We start from the raw sequence: 20,542 nt of genomic DNA on the forward strand, positions 1-20,542 counted from the left end.
TTCTCCAGGATGAAATAAATCTCCTTCACATATGAAATGATTTTTCTATTTTATGTTCACATCAAATTACTCAAAAGTATTCACAAAATCTACCCAGTGGATGACAAATCAGTACTGCCAATGCTGAGGTAACTGTCTCATAGTTTTATAAAATCCATAATCCTCAGTTCCAAATGTTTAATTCTGATCAGTGCTTAATACCACCTGCCATATATTTAATACTGTAAGGGCCATAAAATTTTATTAGTATTAGATAAATATCACTTTTAAAATAACTAAGCTTTCTATTCTGTGTGTGATTAAAAAACACTATTGTTTTAGAAATGAAGTGTAATTTGAAACCAGATTCAGCCACTATAATGCACATACACACACACACATACATACATACATAGAATTTTTATGTAAAATCATAAGAACTAATATACCAGCACACAGGCTGAAATTTGAGTGTAATTATTAAATAAACACATTTTTTTTCACTTAGCTGTACGTCCTTCACCTAATTCTTACTAATTCATTCTAAACTCTGCAGTTTTTGTTATCAACAAATGCTCTAAAGAAGCTTTCATTTGAGATGTTACATAACATCAAATCAACAGCCAATAATATGACTTCAAGTAAGTTTGGCATAAAAAGAAGGCACTAAGAAACAAATAAGGTGACACATCAGTAGAAAATATATTGTAAATTCATTAAAAGATCTGGGATTGCTTTAAAGCAAAGTGATCACATTTCATAAATTACTTAAACCTAAGGTATACAAATATGTATTGCTCAGAGAGACTTCATGATGCAAAACAGGCATTCCAGAAGAAAAATGATTTTAAAAAATAATTCAATTTTCTAAATTAAGGTCAACAAATTAATTCCTATACATTGCATTGCATTCTTTAACTACTAAGAAAACATATTTACTTCTCTAGACTATCTTTCATTTACCTGAAGATTTGAAGCAATTTAACACCTCACTAATGTGTTTTCCAGATTAACACAATAAACAGTTTTGAAAATACTGTTACTGAAATACCATCTTTAAGAACTGAGCATTTAGTCTTTTCCTGAAACTCACAAATTTAGTCTCCTGAAAAAATGAATTCTGTATTTACCTGGAAGGACTATCTGGAATTCGGATGGAATTTTAACTCAGGACAATTTCAGGAACAATTTCCCTGCTATTTATCCCATATTTTTTAAGAGATGAGTTCTCTTAAGTCATCTGATTTTGGTTTTCCATTTGCATATTTTTAAAATGGCAGGATATGAATGGCTCAGAAGGTCTCTTTGCTCCTTTTCTTTTTGTCCCAACATTTTTCTTGATGGGAAATAGATATAAAGCTACCCAATAGAAGACCACAAAAATGTGCAGAGGACTGGAAAGTTGATGGAACAGCCCATGTCCAGTGCTTCATTCTAATCTGCAACACTCCATGATTTTCCAATATTGTGATTCTACATGCACTTTCAGCAATCATTTATAAGACCTCAGACAGCAATACCCAGGGAGGGCCCAGTCAAGATGCAGAGAGTGATACTCTTCAGACATCACCAACTTGGCCTCTAAAAGTATATATATATATATATATATATATATATATATATATATATAAACCTTGAGTGAAAAAAGAGGGGCTTCTGGTCTCTAGCACTAATCCTAGGGAAAAAGAGTGAAGTGAGACAGCCACTCAGTTGCTTGCTCATTAGGTTGATTAGATTGTTCTTTTAGCCTGTTTTGCTTTGTTTGCCTCAATCATCACATGCTTCTGAAGTTCACTGGGCTGGACTCCCAAGTCCTCTCTTAATTTGTTGAGCTCAAATTCATGGAGAATCTTGACAGTCATTAATTTTTCTCGCTTGATTCTATCCACAACGTCTTTTGGAACATCAGGTATCATCCAGGCCAATAAAAATTTAAACAAAAATACAATGTGCTAGAGAGAATGTAAAGGAAAATTAGAGACACAATTAGAATGATCAGTAGAACATCCCTCCTAATCACTTCACTTATTCAATAAACTGTGTTGTGACACAGAAGTTACAAGGGCAAGGAAGAGATTCAGTGGGGGTCCAAAACAGTCAATAACTTGTTGACTAGCAAGGAACTATCCTATGAAGTTTCATAAAAGCAAGAAAGGTGAGAGAATCCTCAAAGTTTAATGATTTTTTAAAGATTTATTCATTAATTTGAAAGTCAGAGTTGAGCGAGAGAGAGAGAGATATCTTCCATTCACTGGTTCACTCCCCAGATGGTCACAACAGCCAGCACTGGGCTTGGCCAAATCCAGGAGACAGGAGCTTCTTCCTGTTCTCTCCTGAGGGTAGCAGGGGCCCAAACACCTGAACCATCTTTTGCTGCTTTCCCCAGGCCAACACCAGGGAGCTGGATCAGAGGTGGAGCAGCTGGGTCTTGAACCAGTGCCCATATGGAATGCCAACACTGTAGGCAGTAGCTTTACCTGCTTGGCCACAGTGTCGGCCCCAACTTACTGATTTTTTAAAAAAATATAATAAACAAAGACTGGAGAATCAGAATAGTGTAGCATTTTTACAGCAATGCTAAAACATAAAGAAAAGGAAAAATGCCTTCAAAAATTTCAGAAATACCTAAAGAAAGTTGACAGAAACATTTCCAAGAGAAATAAATTTGTCTTGAATTCTATACCAAATAATTAAAAATAAGCAAAAGAAGAAATTTTCAACATTTAAGATCTCAATATTTGATCATAATTTTTTTCTCAGAAAATTATTAAAAGATGTGCTTCATTAAAATAAGCTAGTTAAAAAAACCACACAAATACCAGGAATTACAGAATTCAACAGAAGGCAAGATTAAGAAGAGTCCCAGGACAATTGTAGGATGGAGCTTGGTCTAATTTCAAAAATTGGTATGAATAGTAAGTAAAGAAAAATGAAAAGAAATCCTAATACAATTTACTGGAGTGAAAGAAGGATGGAAAATGTGAGGATGCAAGAAAGATAAATTCATAAATAGCTAAAATAAAGACAAAGAGAGAGAGGGAAAAGTTATAATAAGGGAAATGTATTCAAAGTATAAAACATGAAAGAGATATAACTAATACTCAGGGTTAATTTATAAACTCTGAAAATTGCTGCTTACCTAAAATCTCTTATTCAAAACTCTGATGGGCAAAAATATTTCAGAATCGAGAGTGAGTAAATATTGAAATACATAGTTTAGGACATAAATGATATATAAAAATGTCTTTGGTGGCACTATTTGTCAAACAAATACTTAATAATGTCATTCTAAAGAGAATAAAGGCTAAAAATTGCTTTAAATAATCATTCAGATATTATTGCTAAATTAGTTACCAAAGTACTTTGTTTTTTGCGGTTTTGGTTTTCAGAATAAGAAATTACAGACCTATCTAGACAAAAAAAAAATATATAATTAAATTGAGAAGAAGGAGAAGGCTAAAATTTCTGTGTGTATTTGTGTGCCCGTAGGGTATAGGAGATCTGTCATAGTAGGAGGTCAATAATTAATGTCTAAAAGTAAAAAAGAAATAGCCACATGAGGATTTTTTTTTGCCCCAAAGATTACCCACAGAAGAATGAGTTGAAATTTTTGCCTTTGCAGATTAGCATTTGAGGGGAGAAGAATTATGCTCTCATTTGCAGCCATGTAGAATTATGGTTTTCAAGGTAACATGTATAATCCAGATAAAAACAAAAACATTAAAGAGAAATCAACTGGAACTGTATGTGCTTGGGTTAGAATTGTCAGATATTGGGTTTTCTGGAGGGATGAACAGGTACCATCTTATTTTATCTCCCTTATTGGTATTCCTGTCATGATTTGTGGCTATCCATTTGAAACTTAGTCAAATACCTCTCCATATTGGTTACTTTTTCAGGCATACCTTTTGTCCATATTTATACCAGATATTATACAAGAGAGGTACCAAAACACAGCTGATAAAAGCCTAACCTTGGTAGTGAGCCACATCTGGATTACAACCCAGCTTTAATATTGGCTGATGAACCTTAATTCAACTCCTGTTTTCACCTGGTCTCAAATTCATTTGTTGGGTCTGGTGCTGTGGCATAGTGGGTTAAGCTGCTGCCTGCAGTGCCAGTATCATATATGCATGCCGGTTTGAGTCATGGCTGTTCTACTTCCACTATAGCTCCCTTGCTAATGTGTCTGGGAAAGCATTAGAATATGGCTCAGGTTCTTGGGCCCCTGCACCCACTCTCATCCACATGGGAAACCCAGATGAAGTTCCTGGCTCCTTGCTTCAGTCTGGCCCAGCCTTGACCATGCAGCCATTTGAGGAGTGAACCAGCAGATGGAAGACCTCTCTTTGTCTCTCGCCCTCTCCCTCTGTAACTCTGCATTTCAAATAAATAATTAAATCTTTTAAAAAATGATTTATCAATGGTGAGTACCAAATTCTAATTTACAAAGTTGTTGTGACTTAAAACAGCCTCTAGAACTAGTACATAGTAAGTACTCTGAAAAATCAGTGGATTATCTTCCCTTTTCATGCCATTAAGGGAAGAGGCTGTGGTTTTCACTTCCTTTTCTGACCTGATAGTATATTTAGCAATAGAAGTGATTCATTCTATAAAGAGCTCAAGAAAATCAACAACAACAAAATGAATAATTCAGTCAAGAATTGGGCAAATGACTTGAACAGAACAGGTATTTTTCTTTTTTTGTGTGTATTAATTTAATCATACAAATATTCATTTATACAGTAAGGAAAAACCTCCTCATCTTCATCTCATCCAAACAGGTATTTTTCAAAAGAGGAAATTTAAATAGCAAACAGACACATGAAAAAATGCTCAGAATCACTAGACATCAGGGGAATGTAAATAAAAACCACAATGAGGTTTCACCTCACCCCAGTTACAATGGCTTTCATACAGAAATCAACAAACAACAAATGCTTATGAGGATGTGGGAAAAAGATACCCTAATCCACTGTTGGTGAGAAAGTAAACTGGCATAACCACTGTAGAAAACAGTATGGAAATATTCAGAAATCTACCTATACACTTATATGATCCAGTTATCTCACTTCTGGGAATTTATCCAGTGGAAATGAAATCAGCATATGAAAGAGTGATCTGTACCCCCATTTTTATTGCAGCTCAATTCACAATAGCTAAGATATGAAATCAATACAAATGTCTCTCAACTGAAAAATGGATAAATAAATAATGGTATATGCACACCAGGGACCACTACACTGTTGTGAAAAAAAATTGAAATCCTGTCAGTTGCAACAAAATGGATGGAACTGGAAGACATTACATTTAGTTAAATAAGCCAGTCCCAAAAAGACAAATACTATACGTTCTCCCTGATCTGTGGTAACTAATAGAGCACCTAAAAAATAATATATAGAAGTAAGATTGACACTTTGAGATATGATGATTTTGAAGAGTCTTTGTCTCGACTGTCGAGGAATAATTTTTTTTCTTCATACTATTTGTTGAACTCTTTACTCTCTTTTCTCATGCATATATGATATGCATGAAGTTTGTGTGCCTTAAATAAAAGGTTTCTAGGTTAAAAAAAATAGAAGTGATTCATTGGCAACCCAGTGTACTCAAAACATTTATAACTTGCCTTTTATGACAAGAAATATTTCCTACAAAACAACTTGTTGAGATAATGCTAACTTTCTAATGAGCAGATACCTTCAGAAATCACTGCCCAATGGAAGAAGAGAGAGTAGCCAAAAAAAAATATTAAGAACACCTTACTTCCATAAGTATGATGAAGGTCATCTTGGCAGCAAGGACATGCCAGAATTGCTTATTATGAAGATATTTATCTGTGTGATCAGGGGGATGTCTGTAATCTCTATACCTGAAAAAAAATGGAGGTAAAGGCAAAAATTAGCTATAGTATCAACTAGACAGACCTAGCTATATTGAATGTGGGAGTGGGAACAGACTGATATTTTAAATTTCATTCTCTACACAGAAAAAAACCTTTAAATGGGGTGGCCAGTATTTGATCATACCATTGCATTTTTTCTCTTTGTTACTTTCTTTACTGATGATATAAAGCAAAATTCAAGTAAGTTAAATGTACATTTATTATTATGATTTTCTTTGACCTACAGATCTCAGAACTTTAGAACAAGGGACATTTGTCAGTAAGAAATCTTCAAATGTAGAAACAGATACAATTCAAAATTAATATGATTTTTAATAACATCTTTTAATTTTGGATTGTTTTATCTTTCCCATTATGACATTCGTCCTTTCCCTTTCCAAATTAGAATCATGCACTGCACAAACTCATGAACTCATGTATTTTATTTACCCAGAATTTTTGTAATCTCAAGTAAATCCTGGATGTAAAATCTAGACAAAGAAAATTAAACCTGCAAGTGGTGAAGTCTCGTTTATCCACAGGTAAAGTGTGATTTGGGAAATCAGCTGTCAGGAATATGGACAAACTGTTATTGACATATCCTTGTAAAGGATGAGTGATATTTATTGAATAAGCATAGTGGTAGACAACACGGGGAATGATGTCCGACGTAAATGCAACAATGAAAGCCTGAAAAATAAAGCAAGAGGAAACCATGAGCTGCCAATCTAGTTAATGTCTTTTTTGTATCATTCAGTCCCATGAGCCACATGTGTGCAGAATTATTATATACTCATAAATTTGTCATACTGATATGAGTCTTCAGCCTAAAACATGATATAATTCGTTTATATTGTGTAACTAGTATATTCAAATTTCATATTTGCAAAGTGACTGAGAATGGACCCTAAATCTATCTGTCTCCAACAATCATGCTTTTTCCACAATGCCTTCTTATTTCTTATGGTTTCATTGCATAGTTTCACTGTTCTTAGCCAAATTCATTTATGTGTACCAAATCAATAACCCAGGAGTCTGTGTGCATGTGTGTGTAAGGTAGACAGGAAAAAAAAATGGAGATAGAAGACCATGAGCTGGTAAACTAATCACAGTTCGGTACAGTTAATTTCAATATTTGATTCCACAGAAACAGTATTTCCTAAGCTCTGGAATAGTATGAACAGCATGTTTCTTTTAGGTTACATAAGTTCATTTAAAATCATCTGACTATGACATCTACATCTTAGTAGTAGATTTTTTTAAAAAAATATTTAGTTTCTTCTATGGCTTCACATTTATTAATGTTTTCTGTCGCTAATTGAATAAATTTATATTTGTTTCCAAAAAAGTGACTTTAAATAAATTTTAAAATTTATTGCAACAAAGAGGCACACAGTAGTCTCTTAATTTTCTCCAAAGTCCTGCTTATTTTGCTTTCTAACTAACTTTTGACTTACTAATTATATGACTTTTTGTTGGTTTCTAATGATTATTTATATCTTTATTCTTTTTTATTCTTTTCTATTTTTTTACATTGTTTTCTTTAGTGTCAGATGTCTGGCCTGTATTTTCAAGTTTTATTTTTTTGTTTTAGTAAACTCATTGTATGGATTTTTCTATAATTGTAATTTTAGTTAATTTATATAGTCATTTTAATTAAACTGCTTAATTTTAATTCTGCTTCCTCTTTTCTATACGAATTTTACTGAGAAGTTTTAATGCTATATAGTTACATTTTTTGATTATTTTATTGTCAGCTTTAATATTTAAAGCAAGTTTATAGGAGAATATGCACTTTAAAGTTTCTACTTTGGGGAATTTGGCCTTATAATTTATCTTCATAAAGTTTAAGAAAAAAATAGATTGAGGCCAGTGCTGTGGTGCAGTGGGTTAAAGCCCTGGCCTGAAGCACTGGCATCCCATATGGGTGCCAGTTCTAGTCCTGGCTGCTTCTCTTCCAGTTCAGCCTCTGCTATGGCCTGGGAATGCAGCAGAAGATGGTCCAAGTGCTTGGGCCCCTGCACCCACGTGGGAGACCTGGAAGAAGCTTCTAGCTCCTGGCTTCGGATTGGCTCAGCTCCGGCCTTTGCGGCCATCTGGGGAGTAAAACAGCGGGTGGAAGACCTCTCTCTCTGTCTCTACCTCTCTCTTTAACTGTGTCTTTCAAATGAATAAAATAAACCTTTAAAAAAAATAAAAGAAAAAATAGAATTAAAAGATAAGTTTATTTTAGTGCAAAAAGAATTGAAATCCATGAGCATGTGGGATCTTCAAAAAGTTCACAGATAATATATATTATCAAAAAACTATGCATACATTGCAAACCCTTTTGGCGTCAAGATAAACTTACTTTTAAATTGTATTTCAACAAAGATTTTGAAATATCTTCATATGTTTTTTATTTGTTATATATAAATTCATGCATAATCAATCAGGCTATATTATTCAAATATTCAAACAGTTACTTCCTGTTTAGCTTGTCACATACTATGAAACTGTTATGAAATTTTAATAAGTGATTTTTTTGTTTCTCAGTTTTCACATGTAGTAATTTTTTCTTTATTACTTAGTGCATAAAAAATTTAGGACTGTTTTATCTTCAAGTACTAACACCATGATGAAATCATCATAAATAAAGACTGAGTTAAGTATAATTCACATCTCCCAATTCCAAAGGAAACAAAATAAAATAAAATAGTCACTCAACTGAAATAGGTTCACTTACATTAGTTGCAACAGAAAGAACAGCCATTCCAAATAGAATATCTTGCCAAACACCTATGCTATGAGCTTTAGCAGCTACAGGTCTCCTGTACTGAGTAGTAAGCTTCCAGGCATCTACTCGGATTGCTATAATATTATTCATAAGAGCAAGAAGAGGAGCCAAAGTAAAAGAAGCCACAAATAGTGTGACAAATCCAAACTGGATAACTGGAGAGAGAGAGAGAGAGAGAGAGAAAAGCATGAAAAACTCATTATAGTAGAAGGGAAAGAAGGGTACACTCATCACAATTTTATGGGCCTTAAGAGACCAAGTTAAGAAAACTGTCTTCCATAATTTCACCAGAAAAGTAGAGAGAGTTGCTTAAGAGGAAACACTCTGAGCAAAAGCATGGTCAGCTCCCAGCATCATCAGTCCTCAAATTTTACCTCAAGGTGTCTTCGCTGTTAAATCCTTAGACTCTTTTATGCATTTCTTGTGTTCAGTTTGGGTCTCCTTCAAGAAGTTCATTGGAACTAATATTTAATCTAATTTTCTTAAAAAATATTGAAATCCATGCATACAGTGGGTGTTAAAAAGTACATGGGAAATGTGTATCATAAAAAAAATCCTGCATGGATTTTAATTTTTGTACCAATATGTTATTTTTCAACGCCATTTTCCATTAACTTTTTAAAATTGGAGAGGTAGATGGGTGGTAGGAGAGAAAAGAGAAAGAGAGTAAGAAAGAGAGAGAGAAACTCTCCTATCTACTGGTTCACTGCCTAAATTACCAGTGGTGGGAGGAGAGAAGGCAGGAGCCAGGAACTCAGTCTAGATCACTAATGTGAATGGCAAGAACCTAACTATTTTAGCCATCACTGCTGCCCTCCCAAGTCTGTGTTATCAAGGAGCTGAAATCAGGAGCTTGAGCAAAGACTTGAACCAGGGCACTCCAATGTTGGATTTGGGTGTCTTAACCAGTTCTGAACTGTTAGGCCAAACATCTGCTACTTTGTCAACTTTTAAAAGTACCATTGTATTACCACTTTTAGCCTTCTTTTTGGTTGGAAATAAAGGATATACATTTCATGCATGACAGACCCTGAAAATGGTTTTCAGTTTATCCTTTTAGCTGTTACTAAGGCAAGTAAAAAGAAAAATTACCACTCATGTTGATTAGAGGAAGATGTTAAAAAGAGATTTGTATTTGATTTGGTTCAACAACATACAAGTTATAGGAAAAAACCTCTATTACTGGTACTTTGGGATAAATTTTGTTCTGTATTCCAATTTGTAGAACAGGGAAACTGTGAGCCAATCTCCATATCAACCCATCCATTTTCTAACCTATCATCTAAAGTTATTGTTGACCTGTTACATACAAGGCAGAAAGAAATATTAAAAGCTAAAAAAATACTTGTTTTATTCAGGCTCACCCAACATTTCAGAACAGTGATTAAAAGTTATTTGTTTTTGGGGATGGCGCTGTGGCATAGTGGATAAAGCCACTGCCTGCAGTACTGGCATTCCATATGGGCACCAGTTCAAGTTCTGGCTGCTCTACTTCTGATCCAGCTCTCTTCTATGGCCTGGGAAAGCAGAATAAGATGGCTCAAATTCTTGGGCCCCTGCACTCTCGTAGGAGACCTGGAGGAGGCTCCTTGGCTCCTGGCTTTGGATTGAATCAGCTCCAGCTGTTGCGGCCAATTGGGGAATGAACTAGTGGATGGGAAGACCTCTCTCTCTCCACCTCTCCTTCTCTTCCTGTGTAACTCTTGACTTTCAAATAAATAAATAAATCTTTAAAAAAATTACCTGTTTCTAAGTATTCATAGAATAACCCAAGGTGCCCAAAACTTTCAAGGTCATGATCTTGCTCCCATCGGCTGTATAGTTTTTCTGAGTTGGTGCGAGATTTTCGGCGTCTCCACCAATTCAAAATCAAGCTGTTGGAAGTGACAAAGTAAATATATGAAATAGAGCAAAAAAGAAAGAGGTCAGTAAATCAGTGTGTTAAATTTGGAAACTGGCAGAAATAGATGGTAGATAATTTAAGATCACATAGTGTAAGGAGAAAACATGACTCCAGCTAAAATACAAATCCAAATTTAGTACTTTTTCACACCTGTGGAGGCCAAGAATTCTTCATTAGGGTGATTAAGAAGATGGCCCTGACTTTGTTTATGGGAATATATTTACTCAGAGACAAGAATGGTTCAAGTGCATCAGAAGGAATGGTTAGGACAATTAACTAATCTTCATATGTGGAAGGAAACTCAAGGAAATGAGACAATGATTATAGTAGAAAATATACAGAGAGAGATACATAGATACTTATCTAACAATGTGAAAATAACTGTAATAAACCCATACAAAATATTTACCAATTAAATCCCACACTATCCAAAATAATACATCATAATGTTGGATTACTTTAAGAATTAAAAAACTTTAGTTGCCAAATCAATCACTATAAGAGATCATACTGACAGATTTACAGAGAAAAAAAATAAAATTATTTCAATTGATGCAAAAGAAATACATAAAATATATTTCAGGCACTTGTTAAAATCTAACCTGTGACAGAAATCAGGTATAGAATGAAATTACCTCAGTCTGATAAAAAATATCTATGCCAAATTCTGGGGAAAATAACATCCCTAATAGTGGCAAATGAAGAGTTTTTCCTTTAGAATCAAGAACAAAGTAAGAATATGTATGCTCACATTCAAGAATCTACTGAAGAGCTTAGCCTGTAAATGAATGCTTTAAAAAATTCATGGAAAATAGAATTAAAAGGTTAAGTTTGGTTTGTTGCAAAAAATGAAATATATACATAATTTTTCATAATTTGTATGCTCCATGAACTTCCTATATACCCATTAACACACAATGAGAAAACCTAAGTTATTATTTATGGTAACAGCTAAAATTAAAGTAGGTAGAAATGAACTTGACAGGAGGAGCTCCAAGATGGCAGAATAGGGAGGGAGTGATAGTCTGGGAAAAGATATTTTAATAAAATTGGAGATACTGTAGTCTCAGGAAAGAGTTAGCGAAAAAAAATGCAGAGGAAACTCTTCCAGAACTAGTGGGAGACGGTGGACCTACGTGGAGGGCACAGGCACCCACTACTCGTTACCCCAGCTGCTGAGTCTACGCACCAGCGCTGGAAAGGGAGGTGAGGCGAAACCGCAGTAGCCCAAGGCACTGGCAGAAAAGTGACAGTAAGAGCCTAGAGGGAATGAGGCTTGAAGCCCGGTGGGAGAAAGTTCACCAACCTAACTAGAGAGAAAAAAAAAATAAAAAGGACTGCTATGGACACGATTCTCTCTCTCCACTCACCTCAAAGGCGGGGGAAAAAATGCAGCATGCACCATTTTGGACATACATAGTAGCTGCGCCAGCTCAGGGCTGTGCCTGCCCTCAGCCAAAAAGAAAAACCTGACTCTGGTGGAGAGAAATAACAGGAGGTTAAGGCCTAGTGAATGTGTGGAGCTTATGAACTGGGACTGTAAAAAAAAAATAATAATAACAACTGAGGGTGTGTGGGAGAACTCACAGTGTGCCTGAGACATGAGTACTCTCAGTAGGAGATGCCACAAACTCGGTAACCTTGGCAATCCAGTTGGAGATATTGCAGGGGAATCTGAGCTTACACGGAGGACTGCACAGATCCTTTGTGTGATCCTTGGGACAAAGCAGATGAATATTATACCCACTGGGACTAGCATTCAGGCACTGACTGCCATCAAGGAGAAGAGCTCAGCTGAGCAGAATTACTTCCCTTTGGAATAAAGAGAGAGAGAGAGAGAGAGAGAGAGAGAGAGAGAGAGATTTACCACACCAAACCTGGGTGTGTCACCTTTGGCACACCCTTCACCTTGAAGAACTGAACAGAGCTCTCTGGCCACATCCACCATAAGCCTCTAGAGATTCACCAAAAGCAGACAGTCCACTTAATCTAGAGTCATAGTATAATGAGAAAAGCCACCACAGTGAGGAAAAAAAAAAGAAGAAACCAAAGAATATCTCCAGAATACCAAACAACAAACGCAGAAACTGAGGAAACAAGAACAAGGAAGACATTATGATGCCTCTAATGAATATCACACTCCAATACAAGATTATGAATATGATGAGATAGAAGAAATGCAAAATATGGATTTCAAAAAATTTATGATAAGAACATTTAGAAGCTCTCAAAAACAAACTCATGAACTACAGAAATCCATACTGGACAGGACAGAAAATCTCTCTCATGAAAATGAAATCCTAAGGAGGAATCAAAATGAAATGAGGAATTTATAAAAAACATGAAATTGTGATTTGAAGAGAAATCAAAATGAATTCAATAGAACAAATGACAAATGCATTTGAGAGCCTTAAAAACAGAATCAGTGAAGCAGAAGAGAGAACATAGGACTTATAAGACAGAGCACTGGAAAGTATAGAGTCAAACCAAAGAAGAGAAGAGGAAATTGGAAATCTAAAAAATATTGTTGGGAATCTATAGGATATTATAAAAAAAAAAAACACACACACACAACATTCTGGTTCTAGGAGTTCCTGAAGGCATGGAGAGAGAAAAAGGATTAGAAGGCCTTTTTGGTGAGATACTAGCAGAAAACTTCCTGGGTTTGGAGGAGAGAGACATCCAAGTATAGGAAGCACATAGAGCCCTAGTAAACATGACCAAAGGAGATCCTCACTATGACACATTGTAATTAAACTCACCACAGTAAAACATAAAGAAAAGATTCTAAAATGTACAAGAGAGAAATGTAAGATCACTCTCAGAGAATCTCCAATTAGGATTCATAGCTGACTTCTTAGCAGAAACACTACAGGCTAGGAAAGAATGGCGAGATAAGCCCAAGTACTAAGAGAAAAAAACTGCCAGCCTAGAATATTATATCCTGCAAAGCTATCATTTGTGAATGAAGGTGAGATAAAGACCTTTCATAGCAAACAGAAATTGAAAGAATTTGTCACCACTCATCCAGCCATGCAAAAGATGTTTAAAGATGTGTTACACACAGAAACACGGCCATCAATATGAAAGAAGGTAAAGGAAGAATACCTCCCCATAAAAGATCACAGTAAGTTCAAAGCATATATTAGAAAGATACTTATCAATAGTCACATTGAATATTAATGGTCTCAAATCTCCAGTTAAAAGGCACAGACTGACTGAATGGATTAAAAACCAAAACCCATCTATTTGCTGCTTATAAGAAACACATCTTTCCAACAAAGATGCATGCAGACTGAAAGTGAAAGGTTGGAAAAAGATATTGCATGCCAACAGAAACCAAAAAAAAAGCTGGCACAGCCATCTTAATATCAGACAAAGTAAACTTTAACACAAAAACTGTTAAAAGAGACAATAGGGGCACTATATAATGATTAAGGGATCAATTCAACAGGAGGATATAACTATTATAAATGTACATGCATCTAGGGCATATATATGCATATTAGGCCATATGCCCTAATTACAGGGCACCAGTTTATTTAAAAGATATGTTAAGGGACTTAAAGGGAGACTCAAGACTCCAATACAATAGTATTGAGGGAATTCAATACTCCACTTTTAGCAATACAGACATAAACCAGACAGAAGAGCAACAAGGAAACAGCAGTTTTAATCGACACTATAGACCAAATGCATCTAACAGATATCTACAAAACTTTATATACTACACTTAAAGAATACACATTCTTCTCAGCAGTGCATGGATCCTACTCTAGGATTGACCACATACTAGGCCATAAAGCAACTCTCAGCAAATTCAAAAGAATTAGAATCTACGATGCAGCTTCTCAGACCACAATGGAATGAAGTTGGAAATTAGCAACCCAGGAATCCCTAGAGCATATGCAAACACATGGAGATTGAACAACATGCTCCTGAATGAACACTGGGTCATAGAAAAATCAAAAAGGAAATAAAAAACTTTCCGGAAGTAAATAAGGATAACAACACAACATACCAAAACATATGGGATGCAGCAAAAGCATTGTTAGGAGGAAAGTTTATAGCAATAGGTATCTACATCAAGAAATTGGAAAGGCACCAAATAAATGAGCTTTTAATGCATCTCAAGGATCCAGAAAAACTGCAGCAAACCAGACCCAAATATAGTAGCAGAAGAGAAATAATTAAAATCAGAGAAGAAATCAACAAGATTGAATCCAAAAAACATTACAAAAGATCAAATGAAGAGCTGTTTTTTTGAAAAATTAAACAAAATTGACACCCCATTGGCCCAACTAACTAAAAAAAGGAGAGAGAAGACACAAATTAAGAGATGAAAAAGGGAATGCAACAACAGACACCACAGGAAAAATAAAAAGAATCATCAGAAATTACTACAAGGACTTGTATGCCAGCAAACAGGGAAATCTATCAGAAATGGATAGATTCCTGGAGACATGCAACCTACCTAAATTAAACCAAGAAACACAGAAAACCTAAACAGACCCATAACTGAGATAGAAATTGAATCAGTAATAAGTCCCTCACAATAAAGAAAAGCCCAGGAACAGATGAATTCACTGCTGAATTCTAGCAGATATTTAAGGAAGAACTAACTATGATTCTTCTTAAACTATTCAGAACAACTGAAAAAGAGAATCCTCCCAAATTCTTTTTATGAATCCAGCTTCACCTTAATCCCTAAGCCTGAAAAAGATGCAGCATTGAAAGAGAATTACAGACCAATATCCTTCATGAACACAGATGCAAAAAACCTCAACAAAATTCTGGCCAATACAATGCAACAACACATCAGAAAGATCATCCACCCAGACCAAGTGGGATTTATCCCTGGTATGCACGGATGGTTCAATGTTTGAAAATCAATCAATGTGATACATCACCTTAACAAACTACAGAAGAAAAACCATATGATTATCTCAATAGATGCAGAGAAAGCGTTTGATAAAATACAACACCTGGAATCAACCTAAATGCCCATCAACAGTAGATTGGATAAAGAAATTCTGGGATATGTACTCTTTTTTTTTTAAACTTTTATTTAGTAATATAAATTTCCAAAGTATAGTTTATGGATTACAATGGCTCCCCCCTATAACTTCCCTCCCACCCACACCCCTCCCATCTCCTGCTCCCTCTCCCATTCCATTCACATCAAATTCATTTTCATTATCTTTATATACAGAAGATGGATTCAGTATATATTAAGTAAAGATTTCATCAGTTTGCACCCACACAGAACATAAAGTGTAAAATACTGTTTCAGTAGTAAGGAGTAAGTACACAGTGACTCCTGTTGTTAACAATTTAACACTCTTGTTTATGGCGTCAGTAATCTACCTAGGCTCTAGTCATGAGTTGGCAAGGCTATGGAAGCCTTTTGAGTTTGCCAACTCCGATCTTATTTAGATAAGGTCATAGTCAAAGTGGAAGTTCTCTCCTCCCTTCAGAGAATGGTACCTCCTTCTTTGATGGCCCGTTCTTTCTACTGGGATCTCACTCGCGGAGATCTTTCTTTCTTTCTTTCTTTCTTTCTTTTTTTTTTTTTTTTTTTTGCCAGAGTGTCTTGGCTTTCCATGCCTAAAATACTCTCAGGGGCTCTTCAGCCAGATCCAGATGCCTTAATGGCTGATTCTGAGGCCACAGTGCTGTTTAGGACATCTGCCATTCTAGGAGTCTGCTGTGTAACCTGCTTCCCATGTTGGATCATTCTCTCCTTTTTTTATTCTATCAGTTAGTATTAGCAGACACTAGTCTTGTTTGTGTGATCCCTTTGACTCTTAGTCCTATCAGTATGATCAATTGTGAACTGACACTGATCACTTTGACTAGTAAGATGGCATTGGTACATGCCACCTTGATGGGATTGTATTGGAATCCCCTGGCACATTTCTAACTCTACCATTTGGGGCAAGTCCAATTGAGCATGTCCCAAATTGTACATCTCTTCCCTCTCTTATTCCCAAACTTATATTTACCAGGGATCACTTTTCAGTTAAATTTAAACTCCTAAGAATAATTGTGTGTTAATTACAGAGTTCAACCAATAGTTTTAACTAGAACAAAAAAAAATACTAAAAGAGATATAGTATTAAATTGTTTTGTACTCTATAGAATACTACACAGCAGTAAAAAAAAAATGAAATCTGGTCATTTGCAACAAAATGGAGGAATCTGGAAAACATCATGCTGAGTGAATTAAGCCAATCTGAAAGGGACAAATATCATTATGTTCTCTCTGATCAGTGAAAATTAACTGAGCACCAAAAAGGAAACCTGTTGAAGTTAAATGGACACTATGAGAAACAATGACTTGATCAGCCCTTGTCCTGACTGTTGTGGAACAACTGTTGCAAACTGTTGAAATCTTTACTTAGTATATACTAAGTTGATCTTTTGTATATAAAGATAATTGAAAATGAATCTTGATGTGAATGGGATGGGAGAGGGTGCGCTAGATGGGACGGTTGCAGATGGGAGGGAGGTTATGGAGGGGAAAAGCCACTGTAATCCAAAAGCTGTACTTTGGAAATTATATTTATTAAATAAAAGTGAAAAAATATTAAAAAAAATAGCATATGATCCACTTTCAAATTGCATAATGTATTTGATAAAGTTAAAAAAAAAAGAAATGAACTTGACAAAGATCCACTGATTTGTCTGAGTTACTTATGTTTTTGGATATTAACCCCTTTTTGCAGATACACAGCTTGAAAATATTTTCTCCCATTCCCAGGATAGGGAGGAAAAGAGGGCAGGGAGGTTGAGGAAAAGCTGATTAGTGAGTACTAGGCTATGTATCTTGAGAGGGGTAAGAAGCTCTCTCTCTTAGGTTCCATTTCACAATAGGTTAACTATAGATAATACACTGTATAGCTCTCTAGAAAAAGTAAAAAATATATATGATTTCGGATTTTTTCACCTAAAATGTGAAATGTTTGAAGAGTTAGACTAATTACTTTTATTGGACACTGCATAATGTACATATGTATCAAACCATCACATGGTTCCTGATAAATGTCTATTTAATACATATACATTAAACATGAATAAAATTTTTGTCTATTAAAAATTCAAAAATTTCTCCCAGTAAAAGAAAAATTTAAAAGAACTATATGCAGCTCTTTAAAATCGATAAGTCAATAAAATGAAAAATAAATGTTCATGGATAGTAATGGAATTTCTCAATAGATATGATAATTTATGTATGTGTATGCATAACAACATATACATCATTTACATTTATGCACCTGCACACATATACAAAATTGGATTTGTACTTCACATAAAAAACTGAATCTGAAAATGGAAAACAATGATGTTAAAGGTATTAAAAATTTTAGAAGTATGTGAGAGTATCATTTTAACTGTGGTTTAGGGAAGAATTTTTCAGATAAGACTTTAAAGATACTATCCTATAAAAAAAGGATCGATAAATTCTACTACTGAGTGTCCCTTCTGCAAAATGTTCAGGCCCAGACATGTTTGGGTTTCAGATTGTTTCAGATTTGGGAAGATCTGCATATATACATGAGGTATCTTGGGAAAGTGATCCAAGTTTACTAAATTTTATTTAATGTACATCTTATACATAAAGTCTGAAGGTAATTTCTATATAATTTTTAATAATTTTCATCATAAAAGAGACTGTACATTTGATCATCAGAAAGCCAAAGTGTCATGTCCCAGTCACCCACAATCTGTGGTTGTCTGGCATCACCATCATTCCTGATTATGAATATTTAGACAAATAGGAAAACATTTTCTTACATTTATTCACGCATAAGCCTTAACAGGAAAAATATGACACATCATGAATGCAGTGAAAAAATGTTGTGTTCAGGGTCACTAGGCAGCAGAGCAGCAGTATCAGAAGAGCTGTCAAGGACAGCAACGACAAGGGCAGGCTCACCATCTCCACCTCTGCTACTTTGTCATGATTAAAATGTTACCATTCACAACATTTCTTTTTTTTTTAGATGAGAAGAAACATCAGAAGCAGTTGCGGGATTAGAAAGTGGGGGCTCTACACAAGAGAAAGCTGTTCTGCTGGACAGCTTTGTAAAACATTTCCTCCAGAGTCATCTGCCTCATTGTTAACGTTTTGTGTTATCAAAGTCTCTTTGGTTCGATGAACTTGACATGATTTCTTGTTTTGAATTGAATGTACACTGCTATAGTCCCATAAAAAGCCCATCACACATTATATAGGCACTGCGTCTACAGTGTCAACATCATCTTCATCATCACCATTGTCAAGATCACGTTGATTCAGAAAGATTTGGCTATTTTACCACCTGTCAATGAATGAACAACTGTAGCCACATTATCTATATTAAAAATTTCCTTGATGTCCGCTTCTTCCTATTTACTGATGATTCTTAAGTTATATTTTTGCATTACGTAAGGAGGTCGCTATCATTTTTTGTTCCTCACTTGATATGTGTATTGATTCAGAATCATCACCTTGCTAATCATTATCACTGAGCACAGCCTTGGGCCAGAGGTTGTGCCAGGCACACAAAACTATGTCTTCAGTCACTGTGTCAACAGAATTTATGGCATCCTTCATGCTAAACTTCTTTAAAAAATCTTCCATACCCACATATGTCTCAGTTCACTGTCGCTAGTATGCTGTTCAAGTGTTTTTAAACTCATACTTCATTTATCCAGGAGTACTCTGGTCACAAGGGTAAATTAATGCAGTCACATTTTTGGGGAAACACATGGCATAAGCATTGCCCTGATGATGATTTCAACTAGAGGAAGAACAGAACAGTTATCAAGAAATAACAAATTAACAAAATGTAGTCCCCATCCAGTCTAGCTTCCCTACAGTGTGAGCATGAGCTACTGGTACAAAATGTTTTTGGAAACTATCAGGAAAGATTTCTGGTGATTCATGCCTTTCTGTTAGTGTAATAATGAACTGGGAAGAAATTCACTCCTTTAAAATAGAAAGCATTCATACTTTCATGTACCACAACAAATTTCCTCCTCTGCATTTCTGCTTCATTGGCACATTCCCCACAGTTATTCTGTACTTGGCTTCCTTAAGTCTTGGAGGGGCTGTCTCATCAGCTGTAGTCAGTATCTTCGTGCAATAATGCCAAGTGAGGTTTCCTCAACATAACAGATTTCTTCTGGTATCAGATTTCATCAACAATGACCTTTGCAAACTTGCCAATAAATTTGTTTGTTCACTATCAGCAGATGCTTTATCATGACAAAATGTGAAAATTTAAATGCTATGTTTTTCTTAAATTTCTGCAACTAAACTGATGAATGTTCACAGTTTGCTTCAATTTTCAAGTCACTGCGATAGACTTTTCTTGTGTCATCATCAGAATACCATTAAGTGGTGAGTGTTCAACTACGATGTTGAAAGATCCAAAGTACACAGTCAAGGTTTTCATTTTTAGCTTTATGAAGTGCTTTTCTATTTTTTGTTAACTTCTATTCCTCATATTCAGTGCAAAACCTCATCAGTTTATTCTTCTGTTTCTTTGGGTCACATATAGTTGTCATTTCAACATTATACTCTTATATGATATTCCACATTTACATAGCTGTCCAGTTTCTCCAATAGTTTGACTTATTGTGCTACGGACAAATATGAATAGTTCCTTTTTCTCTAATTGCTATTACCCATAGTGGTATCTGCAGGCTATTTGGATATCTTCAACAATATTTTTACACCACTGAACAAAGAATAAGGAAAAAAATACCAGCGAGATATACACCTAAATTTTCGCCTCATGTGGACCATTGTGGGAAGTCTGCTATTGGTGCATCTGGCCTGCACATATGTTTTTTTATCACCCTTCTGCATGGGCTTGTGTGGGCAAATCAGTGTGTGGAGGCAAAAGGGGGATGAGGGATCTTTCCTTGTAGATACTAAATAAACTGTACATTGTGCACTTGCATTTTGATTTTGACCTATCACATCAGGTCAGATGTGCAATTTCCCATTTGT

At 35.2% G+C, this 20,542-nt stretch overlaps 1 protein-coding gene across 23 annotated transcripts in view; it reads right to left on the reverse strand.

The window, feature by feature from the left end:
• Window positions 1-657: 657 nt before the first annotated feature.
• ANO5 (anoctamin 5) overlaps window positions 658-20,542 on the reverse strand; it is a 116,181-nt gene continuing 96,296 nt past the window's right edge. For all 23 annotated transcript variants that reach the window (XM_051824965.3, XM_089310502.1, XM_051824971.3 and 20 more), the window contains 5 exons: window positions 10,380-10,510; window positions 8,586-8,791; window positions 6,372-6,550; window positions 5,743-5,848; window positions 658-1,931 (listed from right to left, as the gene is read on the reverse strand). In XM_051824965.3, coding sequence (XP_051680925.2) covers window positions 1,710-1,931; window positions 5,743-5,848; window positions 6,372-6,550; window positions 8,586-8,791; window positions 10,380-10,510 — 844 coding nt within the window. In that variant the 3' untranslated portion in view covers window positions 658-1,709. The remainder of the gene's footprint in view (window positions 1,932-5,742; window positions 5,849-6,371; window positions 6,551-8,585; window positions 8,792-10,379; window positions 10,511-20,542) is intronic.

Source organism: Oryctolagus cuniculus, chromosome 1 (genome assembly GCF_051225735.1).
Source record: "Oryctolagus cuniculus isolate XC-2025 breed Fujian yellow rabbit chromosome 1, ASM5122573v1, whole genome shotgun sequence".
Classification (NCBI taxonomy): Eukaryota; Metazoa; Chordata; class Mammalia; order Lagomorpha; family Leporidae; genus Oryctolagus; species Oryctolagus cuniculus.